This window comes from Adiantum capillus-veneris, chromosome 18 (genome assembly GCF_014529385.1).
Source record: "Adiantum capillus-veneris isolate H3 chromosome 18, ASM1452938v2, whole genome shotgun sequence".
In the NCBI taxonomy this organism is placed as follows: Eukaryota; Viridiplantae; Streptophyta; class Polypodiopsida; order Polypodiales; family Pteridaceae; genus Adiantum; species Adiantum capillus-veneris.
The window spans coordinates 14,166,665-14,181,855 of record NC_140948.1 but is presented as its reverse complement, the minus strand read 5'-3'; the positions used below and the strand labels follow the sequence as shown (position 1 = coordinate 14,181,855).

The window sequence follows — 15,191 nt, the reverse complement described above, 5'->3', positions numbered from 1 at the left end:
TGATTTACAGACCAGAGGACGACTTATGTGCTGTCCCACCCTTGACTTCTCCTCGAAGACCTTGAGTCAAGAGAGACACACATGATGAGAGCTTATCAGCGGTCTCACCCGATGATCAGCCCTATTGCTCGAGCTGGTCCAAACCTTGTGCGGCTAGAATGCTCTGGGAACGTTGCTGAGCCTTCAGTAGTCTCTACAAGCAAGACAGCCCTTCACGATGGAGGCAGCTTTAGTTTCAGGCATTATAGGCCACCTTTTTGGCTCCTCCCTCCTCCCATTCTTTAGGATATAGTCATACAAGTTTTTTCTTCCTTTCATTGGAAGAGTATCCCCATTGTATTACACTGTGAGCAGGGGTCTTTGGATCCTTACAGGCAGTTTTATCAACTTATAAAAGGATCTTCTTTAAAAACAAGGAAATAAACAAGCAAGCAAAGTGTTGTTAATTCCATCAAACATGGTCCTTTGGAGAATACCTTTCTCTTTGCAGTAATTTAACTTGATTGCGGTAACATTTCAGAGTGGTCTCCATCTTCTTAGTTTGGTCTGCAAGTTGTTGCTTGTGTAAGCGAAAAAGTAGATGCTGCTTGTTGGACACAATTCATTATCCTTTGACAATCCTGTATAAATGAACAGTGAATGTATATGATACTTCTTTTAGTAAGAACTGCGCATGTTTTAGTTTATCATCAACAATCAAACCAGTGAACCTGAATCTGCAACTAAAACAGGGCCTTGACTTTCTCTCATCCTTGATGGAGCTATATGCAGCTCACAACAGACTAAATAATATCAGGGAAATCTGCAATATTCACAGTTTGCCCAAATTAATGGTGCTCGATCTGTCTGGGAATCAACTTTGTGAAGCCAGTGAATACAGAGGCTACACTATTTTCATGCTTAAAAAATTGAAGGTCACCAAATCCCTTGCTTTTAATTTTCAGTTTTCTTCCTGCGTTTGTTATGTGCACATATACATTTTCTTTGAAATGGGGATGTTGACACTTTTATATATAGATCTCTTGCATGCTCAAAACCTAATGCTGAAAACAAGAAGTTCTCACTCTCAATGTTTCCATTTGGTGACTGACTAGCTATGTGCATAGATTAGGTGCTTGATGGGGTAGTGGTTGGTGATAAAGAACTCGTTGAAGCAAAAGAAAGGCACATGGGGCGTTTGACAAGGGACATGTTAGAAGAGTTCATGGGTGCCAATGTTTTTGACAACATTACAGTATGGTTATTTGTTCAATCATCTTTTCAATTATCTTTCTTCACAAGAGTCAGATGTATAATAGAAATGTATAAAGTTAAGGTCAAAGACAAATGATGAGGTTCCAATCAAAAATTTCACAAAGATCTCTTCATTAATGTGTGTGTGTTGTTGTTTTTAGACTTATACACAAAAGAACATAGTAGTCCAAAAGACAGTTGGCTTTAGACAAACGACAATGATTAGCACAAAGCCAACTCAATCTTTGATTCATTTTTGTACATCATAGTGAGAATGAGGTATCATTCTAGTGTTTTGTATATAAGATAGTAAAAAACAACTTATTATGAAGTGAAAGAGGCCAAGTTCGACAGTGATGGATAGCAGTTAAGTCAAAAAGATCCTAAGTAAATATAAAGTCCTCACCTGCATCCATATAAACAAGACAACAGATTCGTTAACTTTGAATACGTATTACAGGTGTCAACAAACTTATCAGTTGTTATCCATGTCTTACTTAAAACCTTTTTAACTTATACCTATCATCCATGTAGTATTAAATATTAGCAAGTATCCATTCTCAGAACAGTAAGCTACAGATGAAAGTGACATGTGTGTGTGTGTGTTTGCGTGTGTGTGCGAGTGTCCGCGCTAACCCAAGCACCATACTCAATGAGTCGGCAGTAGGCCCATTGAGTATGGGCCTACTGCCTCATTAAGTTAATGAGAATAGAATAGTCAAGTCTGAAGCAAAGAGCTGTATCATATCAGAAAAATCTATGAGTCTCATCGGAGCTATAAGTGACAATGTTAACAGAGAGGATTATATTCTAGTCGGAGTTTTAAGGCTTTGTTAGCTAGTAGAGAATAGTATGGATGCCGTTCATAGTGAGTCGTAGAAGTTTTCCATGCTTTAACCAGTTTATATGGATATTCTTTGAATGAACCGTCTATTCAAGAGTGGTTCGTTAATAGGTAAAATGTTCTTGAAATTATAAGAATCGAAATAATCACACAAAGGTAAGTAATTTTGGATTAACCTGCAACGTAAAACCAATAGAGTCAACGACTACAATAGCTGTGAGCAAAAATCCGATCTATAGTCAAGGAAAGACCACCTAACATCTGTTAACCTAACAAGGAATCATAGACAAGATAGAGAAAAATCTCCAAAGCCAACGTCCTTGTTTCCCAGCTTTCTGGGAGAACCTTGTGTTTAAAACGTGTGTGTTGCTGTTTTTAAATTTATACTTATATACAAAAGAACATAATAGTTCAAAAGACATTTGGCTTTAGACAAAGGACAATGATTAGCACAAAAACAACTCAGTCTTTGATTCGTTTTTGTACATCATAGTGAGAATGAGGTATATCATTCTAGTATTTTGTATATAAATTAGTCAAGAACAACTTATTCTGAAGTAAGAAAGGCTAGGTTCGACAATGATGGACAACAGCTAAGCCAAAAAGATCGTAAGTAAAGATATATTCCTCACCTTCATCCATATAAACAAGACAACAAATTCGTGAGTCTTGAATACGTATTATAGGTGTCAACAAACCTATCAGTTGTTATCCATGTCCTACTTAAAACCTTTTTAACTTATACCTACCATCCATGTAGTGTTAAATATCAGCAAGTATCCATTCTCACAACAATAAGTCACAGATGAAAGTGACATGTGTGTGTGTTACTTTTGGATAATTTGGCTAATGTGTCAATTGCAATGGAATATGCAAAATATACCCATCAGGATATACTCGTAATACAGGTAGACAATGAAAAGGCACGGTACAATGGGATTTCATTGCCGCTATACAATAGGGGCCCTTGGATTCGGTCCAAAGTTAGCCAATGTTGTTTATTTTATGTATGTGTATAGCACGTCTTTAGGCCTTCTTGATGGTGAGCTGACTGAACCTTGGCCTCTTGGATGGTGTGTCAGGCAAGGTTACCCACTCAGTGTCTCGTTGTGTGCCATTTTCACTCACCCCTTGTCGTTGCATTTGGCTTGATCGTCTTCATGGATTGAAATTATTCTATGGGAATGACTTTATTGGGCAGGCTTATACCGATGACTCGTTGTTCATGCCTTGTGACAATTAAGATGATATGTGAGAGATTATGCGGGCTTTGGATACATTCGGTCTGGCAGCAGGCCTTAAGGGTTAATTTTCGGAAATCCAAAGTCATACCCTTAGTGCATATGACTGACATCCTTTTTTATAGCTCGGTGAAATTCTTGATCCGCATGTGGTTGTCAGACACTTGGGGTATCCTGTTGGCTTGGAGGTAATCAATACTCAGCAAGTGGATTGGGTCATGCATCGCCTCAATGTCAAATTGCATTTTTGGAAATTATCTACATGGCTGTTATATGTTCATTCTCCAGAGCATCATGATGGCATATGTTCAATTTTACTTGCCGATGTTGCATTGGCCTCATTCTCGCCTCTCCTTGCTTATGTCTGATATTATATCTCATTTGTGGCGCACTAGTTCTCACAAGAAAGGCCTCCGTTTGTTATCAATGGAGGGGCTTTGCACTCCTAAGTGTTTTGGGGGTTGAATATTTTGGACCTTCGCCGCCATGCTTTAGCGAGGAAGGTCATGTTATTTCCTACTCTTGCACAACAATCTCAGCCATGGACAGTTATGATGCTGCATTATGTCAGCATGCTACCACTTCTGCCTTTGGTTAGTGGCAGACTTCCCCTTAGGAGATTGTGTTTGACAAGATGGTTGGGGAGATTCCTTGTTGCTCGGTCACTTCTAGTTTTCTCTTTGCTTGGAAAGCCGTTACAAATCATCTTTCTTGGCATGGCAGACAACAAACGGATGGGAATTCCCTGCGCGTGGAAAGCATTAATTGGAGTAGGGCATTCTCTCTTACTCTTGCTGACCAGTCGCCTTGTTAGGCATACTTCCTTTCTTGCCGAGGCATACGCACAGTGGATGATGTAGTGGATTCATCTGGGAATATGCTTCCTTTTCCTCACGCAACTGCACTCTTTGGGTTGGGCGTGCATTATAATTAGATTTGGAGTGCGCTTAATCATATGCTAGTTGTTTTCCTCCCCATTCCGCCACTCGCCAGTGGATATGGGACACTCCTCTTGATGCCATTTCTGCCCGCAATATCTATGCTTCTCTTTTGCAAGAGTCTTGGCTGGCTGATCATTATAATGCGCTTTGGTCTTTGCATAAATCTAATCAATGGTGGAGAGGCTCTTACTGCAATTTGGAAGTGCCACTTGCCTCTTAAGGAGCGTTTGTTTCTTTGGCATTGTTTGTTGGGAGTGGAACTCTCCTTGTAGCACGTCACATCAGCTCTTCTCGTTTTGTCAGATGCTCCGCCGGTGATGTGATTGTAAGACATCTGCTTTGGGATTGTGCTTCACCAAGGCTTTCCTTGACCGCATATCTGTATTATGCGCCTCTGATTTCCCTCAGCGGTTTTCCACAAACAATTCTGGGTTTATGCCATTCTCCCAACCTCCCTTCAACAATTTGCAATCTTCTTCAACAATTTGCAATCTTCTTCACATGGGCCATATTTTGGTCACTATGGTCTTTGCAGTGCCAATGCAATTTTGGCACGTTCCATCAGCAGGAGGCGGATCCTTTTCCTTCGTTCAAGATTTCGCTTAGGCAATCCTTACATTTCGCCTTTGATGTTGGGACACATCCGTGGACATCCTACAGCTCTTCTATGTTTGCTTTTTGAGCTTTCCCATCACGGAACACTTTTGTGTTCCATCCTATGTATCTTATATTTTGGTGGGTTTTCCTCATTTTGAGGTTTCCCACTTGTAAATTAACAAAACAACTTTACAAAAAAAAAAAAATGTGTGTGTGTGTTTTGGTAGAAAAAGAAGCTATATATTGTGTACTAGAGACCTTTGGGGCTACTCAGCAGCCTATCACCCAATGGGTACAATGGTGCAATATATATAGAAGCTCAAGAGGTGAAAATGGGTGACAGCATGGTTGATGGACAGACAAGGTAGACTTATTTTCCTCTCATTGAGGGTTAATCCCTCCGCTTTAGGATGTTGATCTTGCCCTTGACCACAGTCTACCTTTCACCATATGATATTTATGCTTTTACAAGAGTGGTTTCCCTTGAGCAAGCAATAGCCACCTCAACACAATCGATATTGGCAAAGCCTAATCTCTTATACACAACTATGGCAAATGGTATTAATCATCTTAGATTGTTGACACATGAAGAACACGAAGCTTTTATGGATTTAAATCTTGTATTTCCATTAATGACTCACATAAGCTTAATGAATGATCAATCTACAAAAATCAAAATCTTTTCTAAGGGAATCCATGCTTTTAGACAAATGCAAGGTATTGCCCATCTTGGTACATGAATAAGCATTAATCAAACTAAGAACAAAAGATGTTCAAAGCACACATAGTTCCCTCCATGACTCAAAGCATGCATAGAATCACATTTCCTTCAAAAAATGGTACATTCTTTCTAGTAAAAGATGTCTTCACATCCATAGCGTTAGCAAAAAAGTTAATGATAAAAGAACCATCTTTGTAGTCCGGAAATCTTCAAGCCCTTAGCCAACCATCACACATCAAGAGAGAGATCTCGAACCTGCTACTTGATAGAGCAAAAACTAGGACATGTAGACTGCTGCTCGGGAAGATAGGCTTTGGGAAAAGTCAGTCAAAGCATATGTGCAACCAACAATCAGGGACAGAGGATGGCTTTGCAAAATCAAAAATCTATTATCTACTTGATATTTTTATGCTTTTTCTTATATTTGTTTTTCACTTTCTTAAAACTGATTTGGCGTAATGTAGGCACTCGATCTTTCTGGAAAAAGCCTGAGGCATTGTGGAGAGGTTTTTGATGCAGAGGACTTGATGAAGCTACAGGAGCTGGATTTAGGACAAAATTTTTTGACCTCTATACACCCCCTAAAGTAAGTATTGAATAGCTTTGCACTGAATGATGTCTGATGAAAACCCTTAACTTCACAACATGCTGTGAAAGTTAAGAATCTTATCGCCAACCTAAATCAATATTTATAAGTAAATGAAGCCAGTTTTCTAGATTTGTGGATTTGTGTGCACTCCTTAATGTCATCAAACCAAGCTTTTTTGCACAGCCCAACAGTAGCTCACTCATGGCTGGGAGAAACATATTTGCCATAAAACGGGAAGATCATTGTAGGGCCTTACAAGCAATACAGAGAAACTATTGGCAAGATTACTATGACAGTTAATTAAAACACACTTTAGTTTACTGAAGAAAAAGATCAGAACAAATGTGACATCCTTAGATTTTCTCATTTGTTGGAAACGTCCCAAAGGAGTTTGGCTTTCCCATATTATAATGTCAGTCAGGTTAAAAGCCTTGTGTTAGTTCTTTGGCGAAGTAGCTTGCTTCAGTTGTCACACTCATGAGCTGAGGAGCTCTGCAAATGAGTGCATGATTTGGTTCAGAGAGGAAATGAATGCTCTCACAGGGGCCCTGTTTGCATAACCCCAACAGTTTTCATGATGGGTTGAAACGGAGAGGATATCTCTCCATTGAAGAAGCATCCAGTCATCATCTTACTTTTTGCTTCCGTTATTGATTCCTTGTGACAGCAAAATCTCTCTATCATACTGGCTGTGTAGCTACACGAACTAACCAGTTGTGTGGGCCCGGAGTTGAAAACCTTATAAAGGGTTCAACTCATATCTGCAGGTATGGTGGGCATTTTGCTGCTAAATGAAAATTCAATCAAAACTTGCAGAAAGAACTAGATGTGTTGTGCACACCAGTAATTCTTCTGATACTCAGGTCGCTAAAATCTTTGCAAAAGCTCGTTCTTCAAAGCAACAATATTGGAAACGGACCATTGCTGGAGAAAACCAGCAGCAATGCTACAGCTTCCAAGGAATTGTGTGCGGAAGCCAAGAGTGGATGTTTGTTATCTCAGAAAGAAGGACCTCTCACAAGAACCCTGACACTGTTATCTACAAGAGGGCCAGAACAAACTCTTTGCCTGGAAAAGCTTGAAATGTTACACCTTGACAAAAACTCGATAAGTGACATCAGATCAATGAATCTCCAGCAAAGTTCTCCGAATCTCAAGCTACTTTCACTTAAACAAAATATCATCTCAAAGGTGAGGTAAACATTATTTAATTTAGTTTAGCTTTGATTTAAATACTCTTCCATCGCCCACCATAGCTGCGAGAACCGCACATTGGGTACAATAACGTGTATGTAATACCGTCTGCACACGCACGCACGCACGCACACATACACACACACACACACACAAAGAGAGGGAAATGGAATGTTATATTAACGTCTTCAAAAGGCCAAAATGACCTATGAGACCAATCTGCTACAAAATAGTGAAACGGATACCATGTCTGGGTACAAAAGAACTAGAAACAAAATACTACTACTAGAATCCATCCTGATCTGCACTCTGGATGTCGAGAGAGTATGGCTCGGATCCTTTGTTGTAGTCTCCGTCGATGCTGTGTAGCCCATCTCCTCAATCGTGGCCGTCTGGATCTCTGTAGCTCCAGTGCTCGGTCGATGAGAGTGCCTCTAGTGGTCAAATGAGTGTGGGCGGAGCTTTGCAGTGATGGATGCTCCTCTGGCTGTCCCATATCTAGTGAAAAGAAACCTGTAATCTATCTCTGGGACTGTCTCTCTCTAGGTCTTCCCAGTAAAGTATCTCTATATTTGTGTAGCTCAAGTAGATATAGCCCAAGACATCTCTGATCCTCATAACTCATGACCTAGACAAAGGACTGAAACCCTCTGTGAATAAGGAGTGGAAATGGCCCCATATCTCATAGTACACTGTGCAATGACATATGTAATGTAGCTCTGTCTCTGGCTCTGGCTCTAGCTCTAGCTGGCATAAGCGGCATATCCTGCTGTCTGCTGGTATCCCTCTGAATCTACCAGTCTCAATCTCCACCTGATGTGAGGATGTGCATATCTGACCAATGGCACACCGCAAACCATGAGACATGTTTGTCTATGTAGCTGGGTCAAATCTTAAACCCGTCTCCTGTGAGGTGGAGAAGATGCTCTCTATAGAAAGCCATCTTCATGCCCAACTCTTGTGGCGGCTCTATTCCATGTCCTCTTGGTATCCATCTGGATCAGGTCCTGACAAATGAGTCTAGTAATCTCCACTCGTGTAAGAGACATCGAGGGTGCTTGAAGAGAGTACTGGAAAGGGGCAGCCTGTCCATGGTGAAGCCATGCATCTGAAACCATGATGTCATCTGTGCATACCAGCATGAAGTGTCACCCTGAAGAGCTAACTGTCTAGGAGAGTCAAGGGCCAGTCTAGCATATCTCTCTCTAGTAGTATCCCACAAGGTGTTCACAAAGGAGACTGATCAGGTAAGCGCCTCAATCTCCATAGGAGGGGCAGCTAGCTCTACTCAAATGATAGCGTGGGGCACGGAGGCCTTGGCTCTGATGAGTCGAGAGATCATAGATACCAATGGCGTCTCCATACGTCTCCAACCATCCTGGCTTACAAAAGGTTCCCATATCTACACTCCATACAACATAGTTAAGGCTACTAAAATATCAAAGAGAGATAACTTTGTCCGAGGTTCCTGGAACTGAACCTACACACACATCTTCTCCAAGCCTCCCAAGTCCGCATAGGCTCTAGTCTGTCTAGTCTCTACAGCTCTCCCCAAAGAAAACCTCGGCCTAGTGAAGACAACCCCAAGGTAAGTGTATGCATCTGTATACTCTACAATCTCCTGACCATATGTGAAAGTTGGTGCTGATCTCCTGATCCACTGTGGTGTGGTGTTAAACACCATAACCTTGGTTTTACCAAGGTTTACAGACAATCCACTATCCTCTTTAAAACTGTGTAATGCATCCAACTATCACTGCATACCCTCTGGTGAGTCAGAGATCAACACAATATCATCAACATATAACAACAATGGGATCCACGTCCCTGCCAGCTGGGCACCTCTATCACCCTCTCTGTCAATGTAATCAGACACCTCATCAACATACATGCCAAATAGAGTAGGAGACAATGGGCAACCCTGTTTCACCCCAATGGTGGAGTGAACTAAATCAGATATCCCCTCCGCGGTGCGTACATGTCCCATCACTGATCTGTATAGAGCCATAATCCCCCAAATCAACACAATGGGCACCCCGATCTCCTGCAATTTGCGCATCAATCGAGCTCTCGGTACCATGTCAAATGCTTTGCGGAAATCCACAAAGCTACAATAAATCTGGCTCCCATGTGACCTGCCCTCCTCAATGATGGCTTTGAATGTCAGAATATGATTAAGAGTGGAGAAACCCCTCCTGAAACTAGCCTGGCCCTTTGCCCGTACACCCTCACCCTCAACCCAATTACTCAACTGTTGCTCAAGAATGGATGCATACAACCGTGCCAATGTGTGTCCAACCATAATAGTGTGGTAATTCTCAGGCTCTGTAGGATCACCTGCCTTGAAGATAGGCACAATAGTAGACAACCTCCAAGTCTCAGGTAACCCCTCACACATGGCACGATTGAACAACACTGCAAGAACCTCTACCAACATATCTCTAGCATGTATAAGGTGCTCTACTACTAGACCATCATGATCATATGCTCTATTGGTCCTTATCCTGTCAATGGATCTCTTTACCATCTCAGTGGTAAAGAAGGTGCTGGTAGGTGGGCATGGCTCTGTAGGATCTGGAAGGAGGTCATGTCCAAGAACCGTATATAACAATGTCGCATACTGGCCTCACACATCAGGAGAAGTAATCATTGGGGGAGGGGAGTGCTCATGAAAGAATCGCCATGCCTCTCTTGAGTCTCTACTCAAGAACAGCCGATACAAGTCTCGCTCTCTATCTGGGCCAAGTAAGCTCGTTTCTTTCGTCGGACAAGGCGTCGGGAAGAAATCTAGGAAGCAATCCGAGACTGTCTATAAGTGATGACTCCTAAAAGAAGACCTCTCTGGAACTCGGCTCTCACATCTCTGCACTCCTCATCATACCAACTATTCTGGGGCATGCTCCCAGAATGTCGCCTCCGACCCGGCTGAGTGTGTGGGTATGCCTCTGATGCTGCACCATGCAGTGTCTCAGTCAGTAAAGTGGTGCTCTCCTCCACTGAGAGGTCAGCACCAGTTGTGCATAGACGGCTATAGATCTCCTTTGTATAGACCGAGTTAGTCTCTGGTGTAAATGTATAAAGGGTATGTGCCATGCCTCCTGATGTCCGAGCTGTACTATACTGAAATGAAACGGACAATGTCAAAAGAGCATGATCGACTGCTACGCCCACTGGTTTGGCTCCCACTATGAAATCTTGAATACAAGGAATAAAGCTCGGCCGTGCCATAACATAGTCCACTGTACTGGCCCCATGTCTATGTGGAAAGCATGTGAAACCGGTTGCTCTAGGAAATTGTTGTAATCCATTAAGCTTGGCTATCCCATGTGTGGTCGTCATCTCCATGAGGCATCTTCCATACTCTGTCTGCTCTCTTGGATGTGAGCATCTGTCAAGCCCCAAGTCACCCACATCCAACTCTCTAAGAATCTCATCTGAAGTGTTGTAGAAAACAGTCTGAGAGTTGCCCGTTCGGGCATTGAAGTCCCAAGGAGGATAATATCACCATTTCTAGAAAACTCCCATAAATTATCATCTAGTATAGAGAAAGGCGACTGTCCTTTGGGTGCAACATATACTGACGTACTGGGGGAGGGGGGGAAGTAACATATGGCAATGTATAGAAATCGGTTTGTGTCAGCTCTTAGCCTCACCCATATGTATCTAGCATGATCATCTCTCTGTACAATATGTAGTAGTTTCTGTAACTCCTCCCTAAATAGCACCGCTACACTTGAACCTCTACTTCCATGCTCAGATCTCACAATTGTCTTGTGGGTTGTCTCCCATCTGTATCCCACCACGTGGGATAAGCTGTTCAGGGGCTTGATGAATCTCTGAGAAGAAAACAATGTCCCTGTCTCTAAAACTGCCCTCAAAGGCACTAGTGTCCAACCTCATAGATCCATTACAATTCCAAGTAGCCATCTCCAGTGTGATCCCATAGGTCTCACACCATCATGTAGAGTGCCTCTCTACAATCACCACCCCACCATCTCTGTAAAAGTACGTCTTTCCCTTCTCCCTTGCCACCGTAATCTCTGGCATTACCTCTCTCATATGCACAATGTCCCTGTCTCTGAAACTGCCCTCAAAGGCACCAGCGTCCAACCTCATAGATCCATTACAATTCCAAGTAGCCATCTCCAGTGTGGTCCCATAGGTCTCACACCATCATGTAGAGTGCCTCTCTACAATCACCACCCCACCATCTCTGTAAAAGTACGTCTTTCCCTTCTCCCTTGCCATCGTAATCTCTGGCATTACCTCTCTCATATGCACAAGCTGTGAGAGAGTGAGATCATCAACAAGGAAAATACCTGTCTTCTTGAGAGTGGGCCTCTTTTTCAGGAATTTCTTCTTCTCTTCAAAGGAGGGGAAGCGTAGTATGAGAGCTCTTTGTTTTGAAGATTCTCTCAGGCCATCACTCTTCTTGCCCACTCTCCATGCCTTTGTGTGTGAGGGCTTGTCCACCCCATCATGGATGTGAGGATTGTGACCTCTTCCACATTATTTTATGTCCTTGAGGCCGGTTACCCTCACATGTAGAGCCCGCATCCTCCTTCTTTGTTCCTCTTCGAGGGTCATGTTAATAAGAGTGGGTGTACAAGGAGCTTCCTTACCCTTCCCTTTCTTGGCTACCTCAATCCATTTTTTGGCCTCCTCTACTTTCTTTTGTGTTGCTGAGATGACCGCAGCCCATGACTTCTTCTCCTCATCTTCCTTGATAACCCGTATTTCTTCTCCATGGTATTCAATTCTTCCATCATGGCTGGCTGAATTTCGCCTTCTTTGAGCCGCCCACATTTTGCTACAAGAAGTTCACCTTGGAGAGTTCGGATTGTGGCTTCTTGTGAAGCCGCTTGCTCTTTGATGCGAGAAATCCTTTCGCATAAGTTCTTCTTCTCCTATTTCCATTCCTCCATCTTTTAGAGAAAGGTTGCCTCCATCTCTTTCTTCCACTCCTTCACTTCAACTTCAAGTGTTGATATCTGCTTGTTGGTGATCGAGAACTTCATGTTGAGAGGGAGGCGGCCTATAGCCACTGGGGAGGCCATGTGAAAGGGGGTCAATGGGTGGAGGGAGACCATGTCCGAAAGGACCTAAACCATGGCGTGGTGTTGTGTGTGTGTGTGTGTGTGTGTGTGAGAGAGAGAGAGAGAGAGAGAGAGAGAGAGAGAGAGAAGCAGAAGAAGGAGAATTTTAACGTTGTAGGAAACCATCCCAAGAGACCTTAAAGATCTATCCGACAATGAGAGAGAGAGAGAGAGAAAGAGAGAGAAATGAAATGAAATGAAATGTTATATTAACGTCTTCAAAAGGCCAAAATGACCTTTGAGACCAATCTGTTACAAAATGGTGAATCTAATACCATGTATGGTACGAACTAGATACTACTACTAGAATCCATCCTCATTTGCACTCTGGATATTGAGAGAGTATGGCTCGAATCTTCTGTTGTAGTCTCCGTCGATGCTGTGTAGCCCCTCTCCTCAATCGTGGCCGTCTGGATCTCCGTAGCTCCAGTGCTCGGTCGATGAGAGTGCCGGTAGTGGCCGAATGAGTGTTGACCGAGCTCTGCAATGATGACTGCTCCCTGGTTGTCCCATATCTAGTGAAAAGAAATCTGTAATCTGTCTCTGGGATTGTCTCTCAAAATGACCTATGAGGCCAATCCGTTACAAGCTGGTGAATCTGATACCATGTTTGAGTATAAAAAAAGAGATACTAAATTGAATTTGGAAGAGCTACTAGCTGCAAATGTGTAGGGTATGTGTGATCACCGATACGATGGGTGCCCAATACAAGAGAAAGATACGATGGGTGATGAGTCCATTCTCATTTGTACTCTAGATGTCGAGATAGTATGGTTCGAATCCTCTGTTGTAGTATGTGAAGCTTCTCTTCTCTCCTCAAACATGGGTGTCTCGATTTCCCTACCTCCATGCTCCAATGCTCGGCCAATGAGAGTACCGCGGGTGTGAGTATGAGTTGCGCTTTGTAGTGGTGGTTGCTCCTCTATCTGTCGAGTCTTTGGGGTGAAGAAATAAGTAATTTGTCTTTAGCCTCAGTAAACCATCTCTATGTCTGTGTAACTCAAGTAGATACAGTTCAAGACATCTCTGGTCCTCATAGTTCATCTCTAGTCCAAAGCCTTCTTTGAATAGACAGCGGAAGCGACCCCGTATCTTGTGGACTGACATATATTTGGCTCTGTATGGCATAGGTGGCATATCCTGCTAGTTGTTGATAGCTCTGTGAATCTACCAGTCTCAATCTCAAGCTGGCATGAAGATGTCCGTATCTGACCAGTGGCACACCGTAACCCATGAGATAGATGTGTATCCATATGGCTGGATCGAATCAAAAACCCATCCCCTATGAGTTGGAGAAGATGCTCTCTATAGAAAGCCATCTTCATGCCCAACTCCTATGTCAGCTCTCTCCATGTTCTCCTGGTGTCCAATTGGGTCAAGTCCTGGCGAATGAGTCTAGTAATCTCCAGCCGTGTAAGGGACAACGATGGTGCATCAAGGGAGTATTGGAAGGGAGACAAGCTGTCCATGTTGAAGCCATGTATCTGGAACCATGATGACATATGTACATACCAGCATGATGTGTCCCCTTGTAAAGCTAATTGTCTAGAGGGCTCAAGGGCCAATCTGGCATTTTTGTCTCTGGTAGTATCCCATAAGCTGTGCATAAAGAAAATTGATTTGATAAGCGCCTCTATCTCCATAGGGGAGGGCGCTAACTCCGCTCTAATGATCTCGTGTAGCACGTAGGCCTTGGCTCTAATCAACCAAGAGATCATAGATACCAAGGACCTCTCCACCCATCTTGACCAACAAAGGGTCCCCAAACCTGGACCCCATAGAGCATAGTTGAAGCTACCAAGTTTTCAAAGAGCCACAGCTTTGCTCGGGGTTTCTGGAACTGAACCTGCAAACACATCCTTTCCAATCCTCCCAAGGCCGCATACACTTTGCTCATTCTAGTCTCTGTTGCTCTCTTCAAAGAAAACTTTGGCCCAGTGAAGACTACCCCAAGATGAGGGTATGCATCTGTATACTCCACAGTCTCCTGACCATAAGTGAATGTAGGTTTTGATCTCTTGATCCACTGTGGTGTGGTGTTAAACACCATAACCTTGGTTTTACCAAGGTTTACAGACAATCCACTATCCTCCGCAAAGCTATGTAATGCATCCAAATGTCGTTGCATACCCTCTGGTGGGTTAGAGATCTCTTCAGGATATAACAATTATGGACTCCATGTCCTTGCCATCTGGGCACCTCTGTCACTTTCTCTGTCAATGTAATCGGAAACCTCATCTATATACATACCAAGTAGAGTAGGAGACAATGGACGGCCTTGTTTCACTCCAATAGTGGAGTGAACTGAATCAGATATCCCCTCTGGAGTACGTACATGTCTCACAGTTGATTTGTATAGAGCCATGATCCCCCAAATCAACTCAATGGGCACAACCATGCCAATGTGTGTCCAATCATAATAGTATGGTAGTTTCCAGGCTTCGAAGAATCACCTGCCTTGAAGATAGGCACAATGGTACACAGTCTCAAGTAGATCCTCACACATGACACAATTGAATAGAACTGCAAGAACCTCTGTCAGAATATCTGTAGCATGTATAAAGTGCTCTGCTACTGGACCATCATGATCAGATGCCCTCTTGGTCCTCATCCTGTCAATGGTTGTCTTTACCATCTTAGTGGTAAAGAAGGTGAATACTTGTGGATGAGCATTTTCTCATAAGGATCTGGAAGGGGTGTCCGTCCAAGGACCGTATATAAAGATGTTGCATACC

At 42.9% G+C, this 15,191-nt stretch overlaps 1 protein-coding gene across 1 annotated transcript in view; it reads left to right on the top strand.

Moving 5' to 3' along the window:
- The first annotated feature begins 1,115 nt into the window (after window positions 1-1,115).
- The window catches only part of LOC147435252 (uncharacterized), an 89,678-nt gene continuing 75,602 nt past the window's right edge, over window positions 1,116-15,191 (top strand). The window contains exons 1-3 of the mRNA XM_086488339.1: window positions 1,116-1,234; window positions 6,042-6,163; window positions 7,030-7,357. Of these exons, the coding sequence (XP_086344465.1) occupies window positions 1,169-1,234; window positions 6,042-6,163; window positions 7,030-7,357 (516 nt within the window). The 5' untranslated portion in view covers window positions 1,116-1,168. The remainder of the gene's footprint in view (window positions 1,235-6,041; window positions 6,164-7,029; window positions 7,358-15,191) is intronic.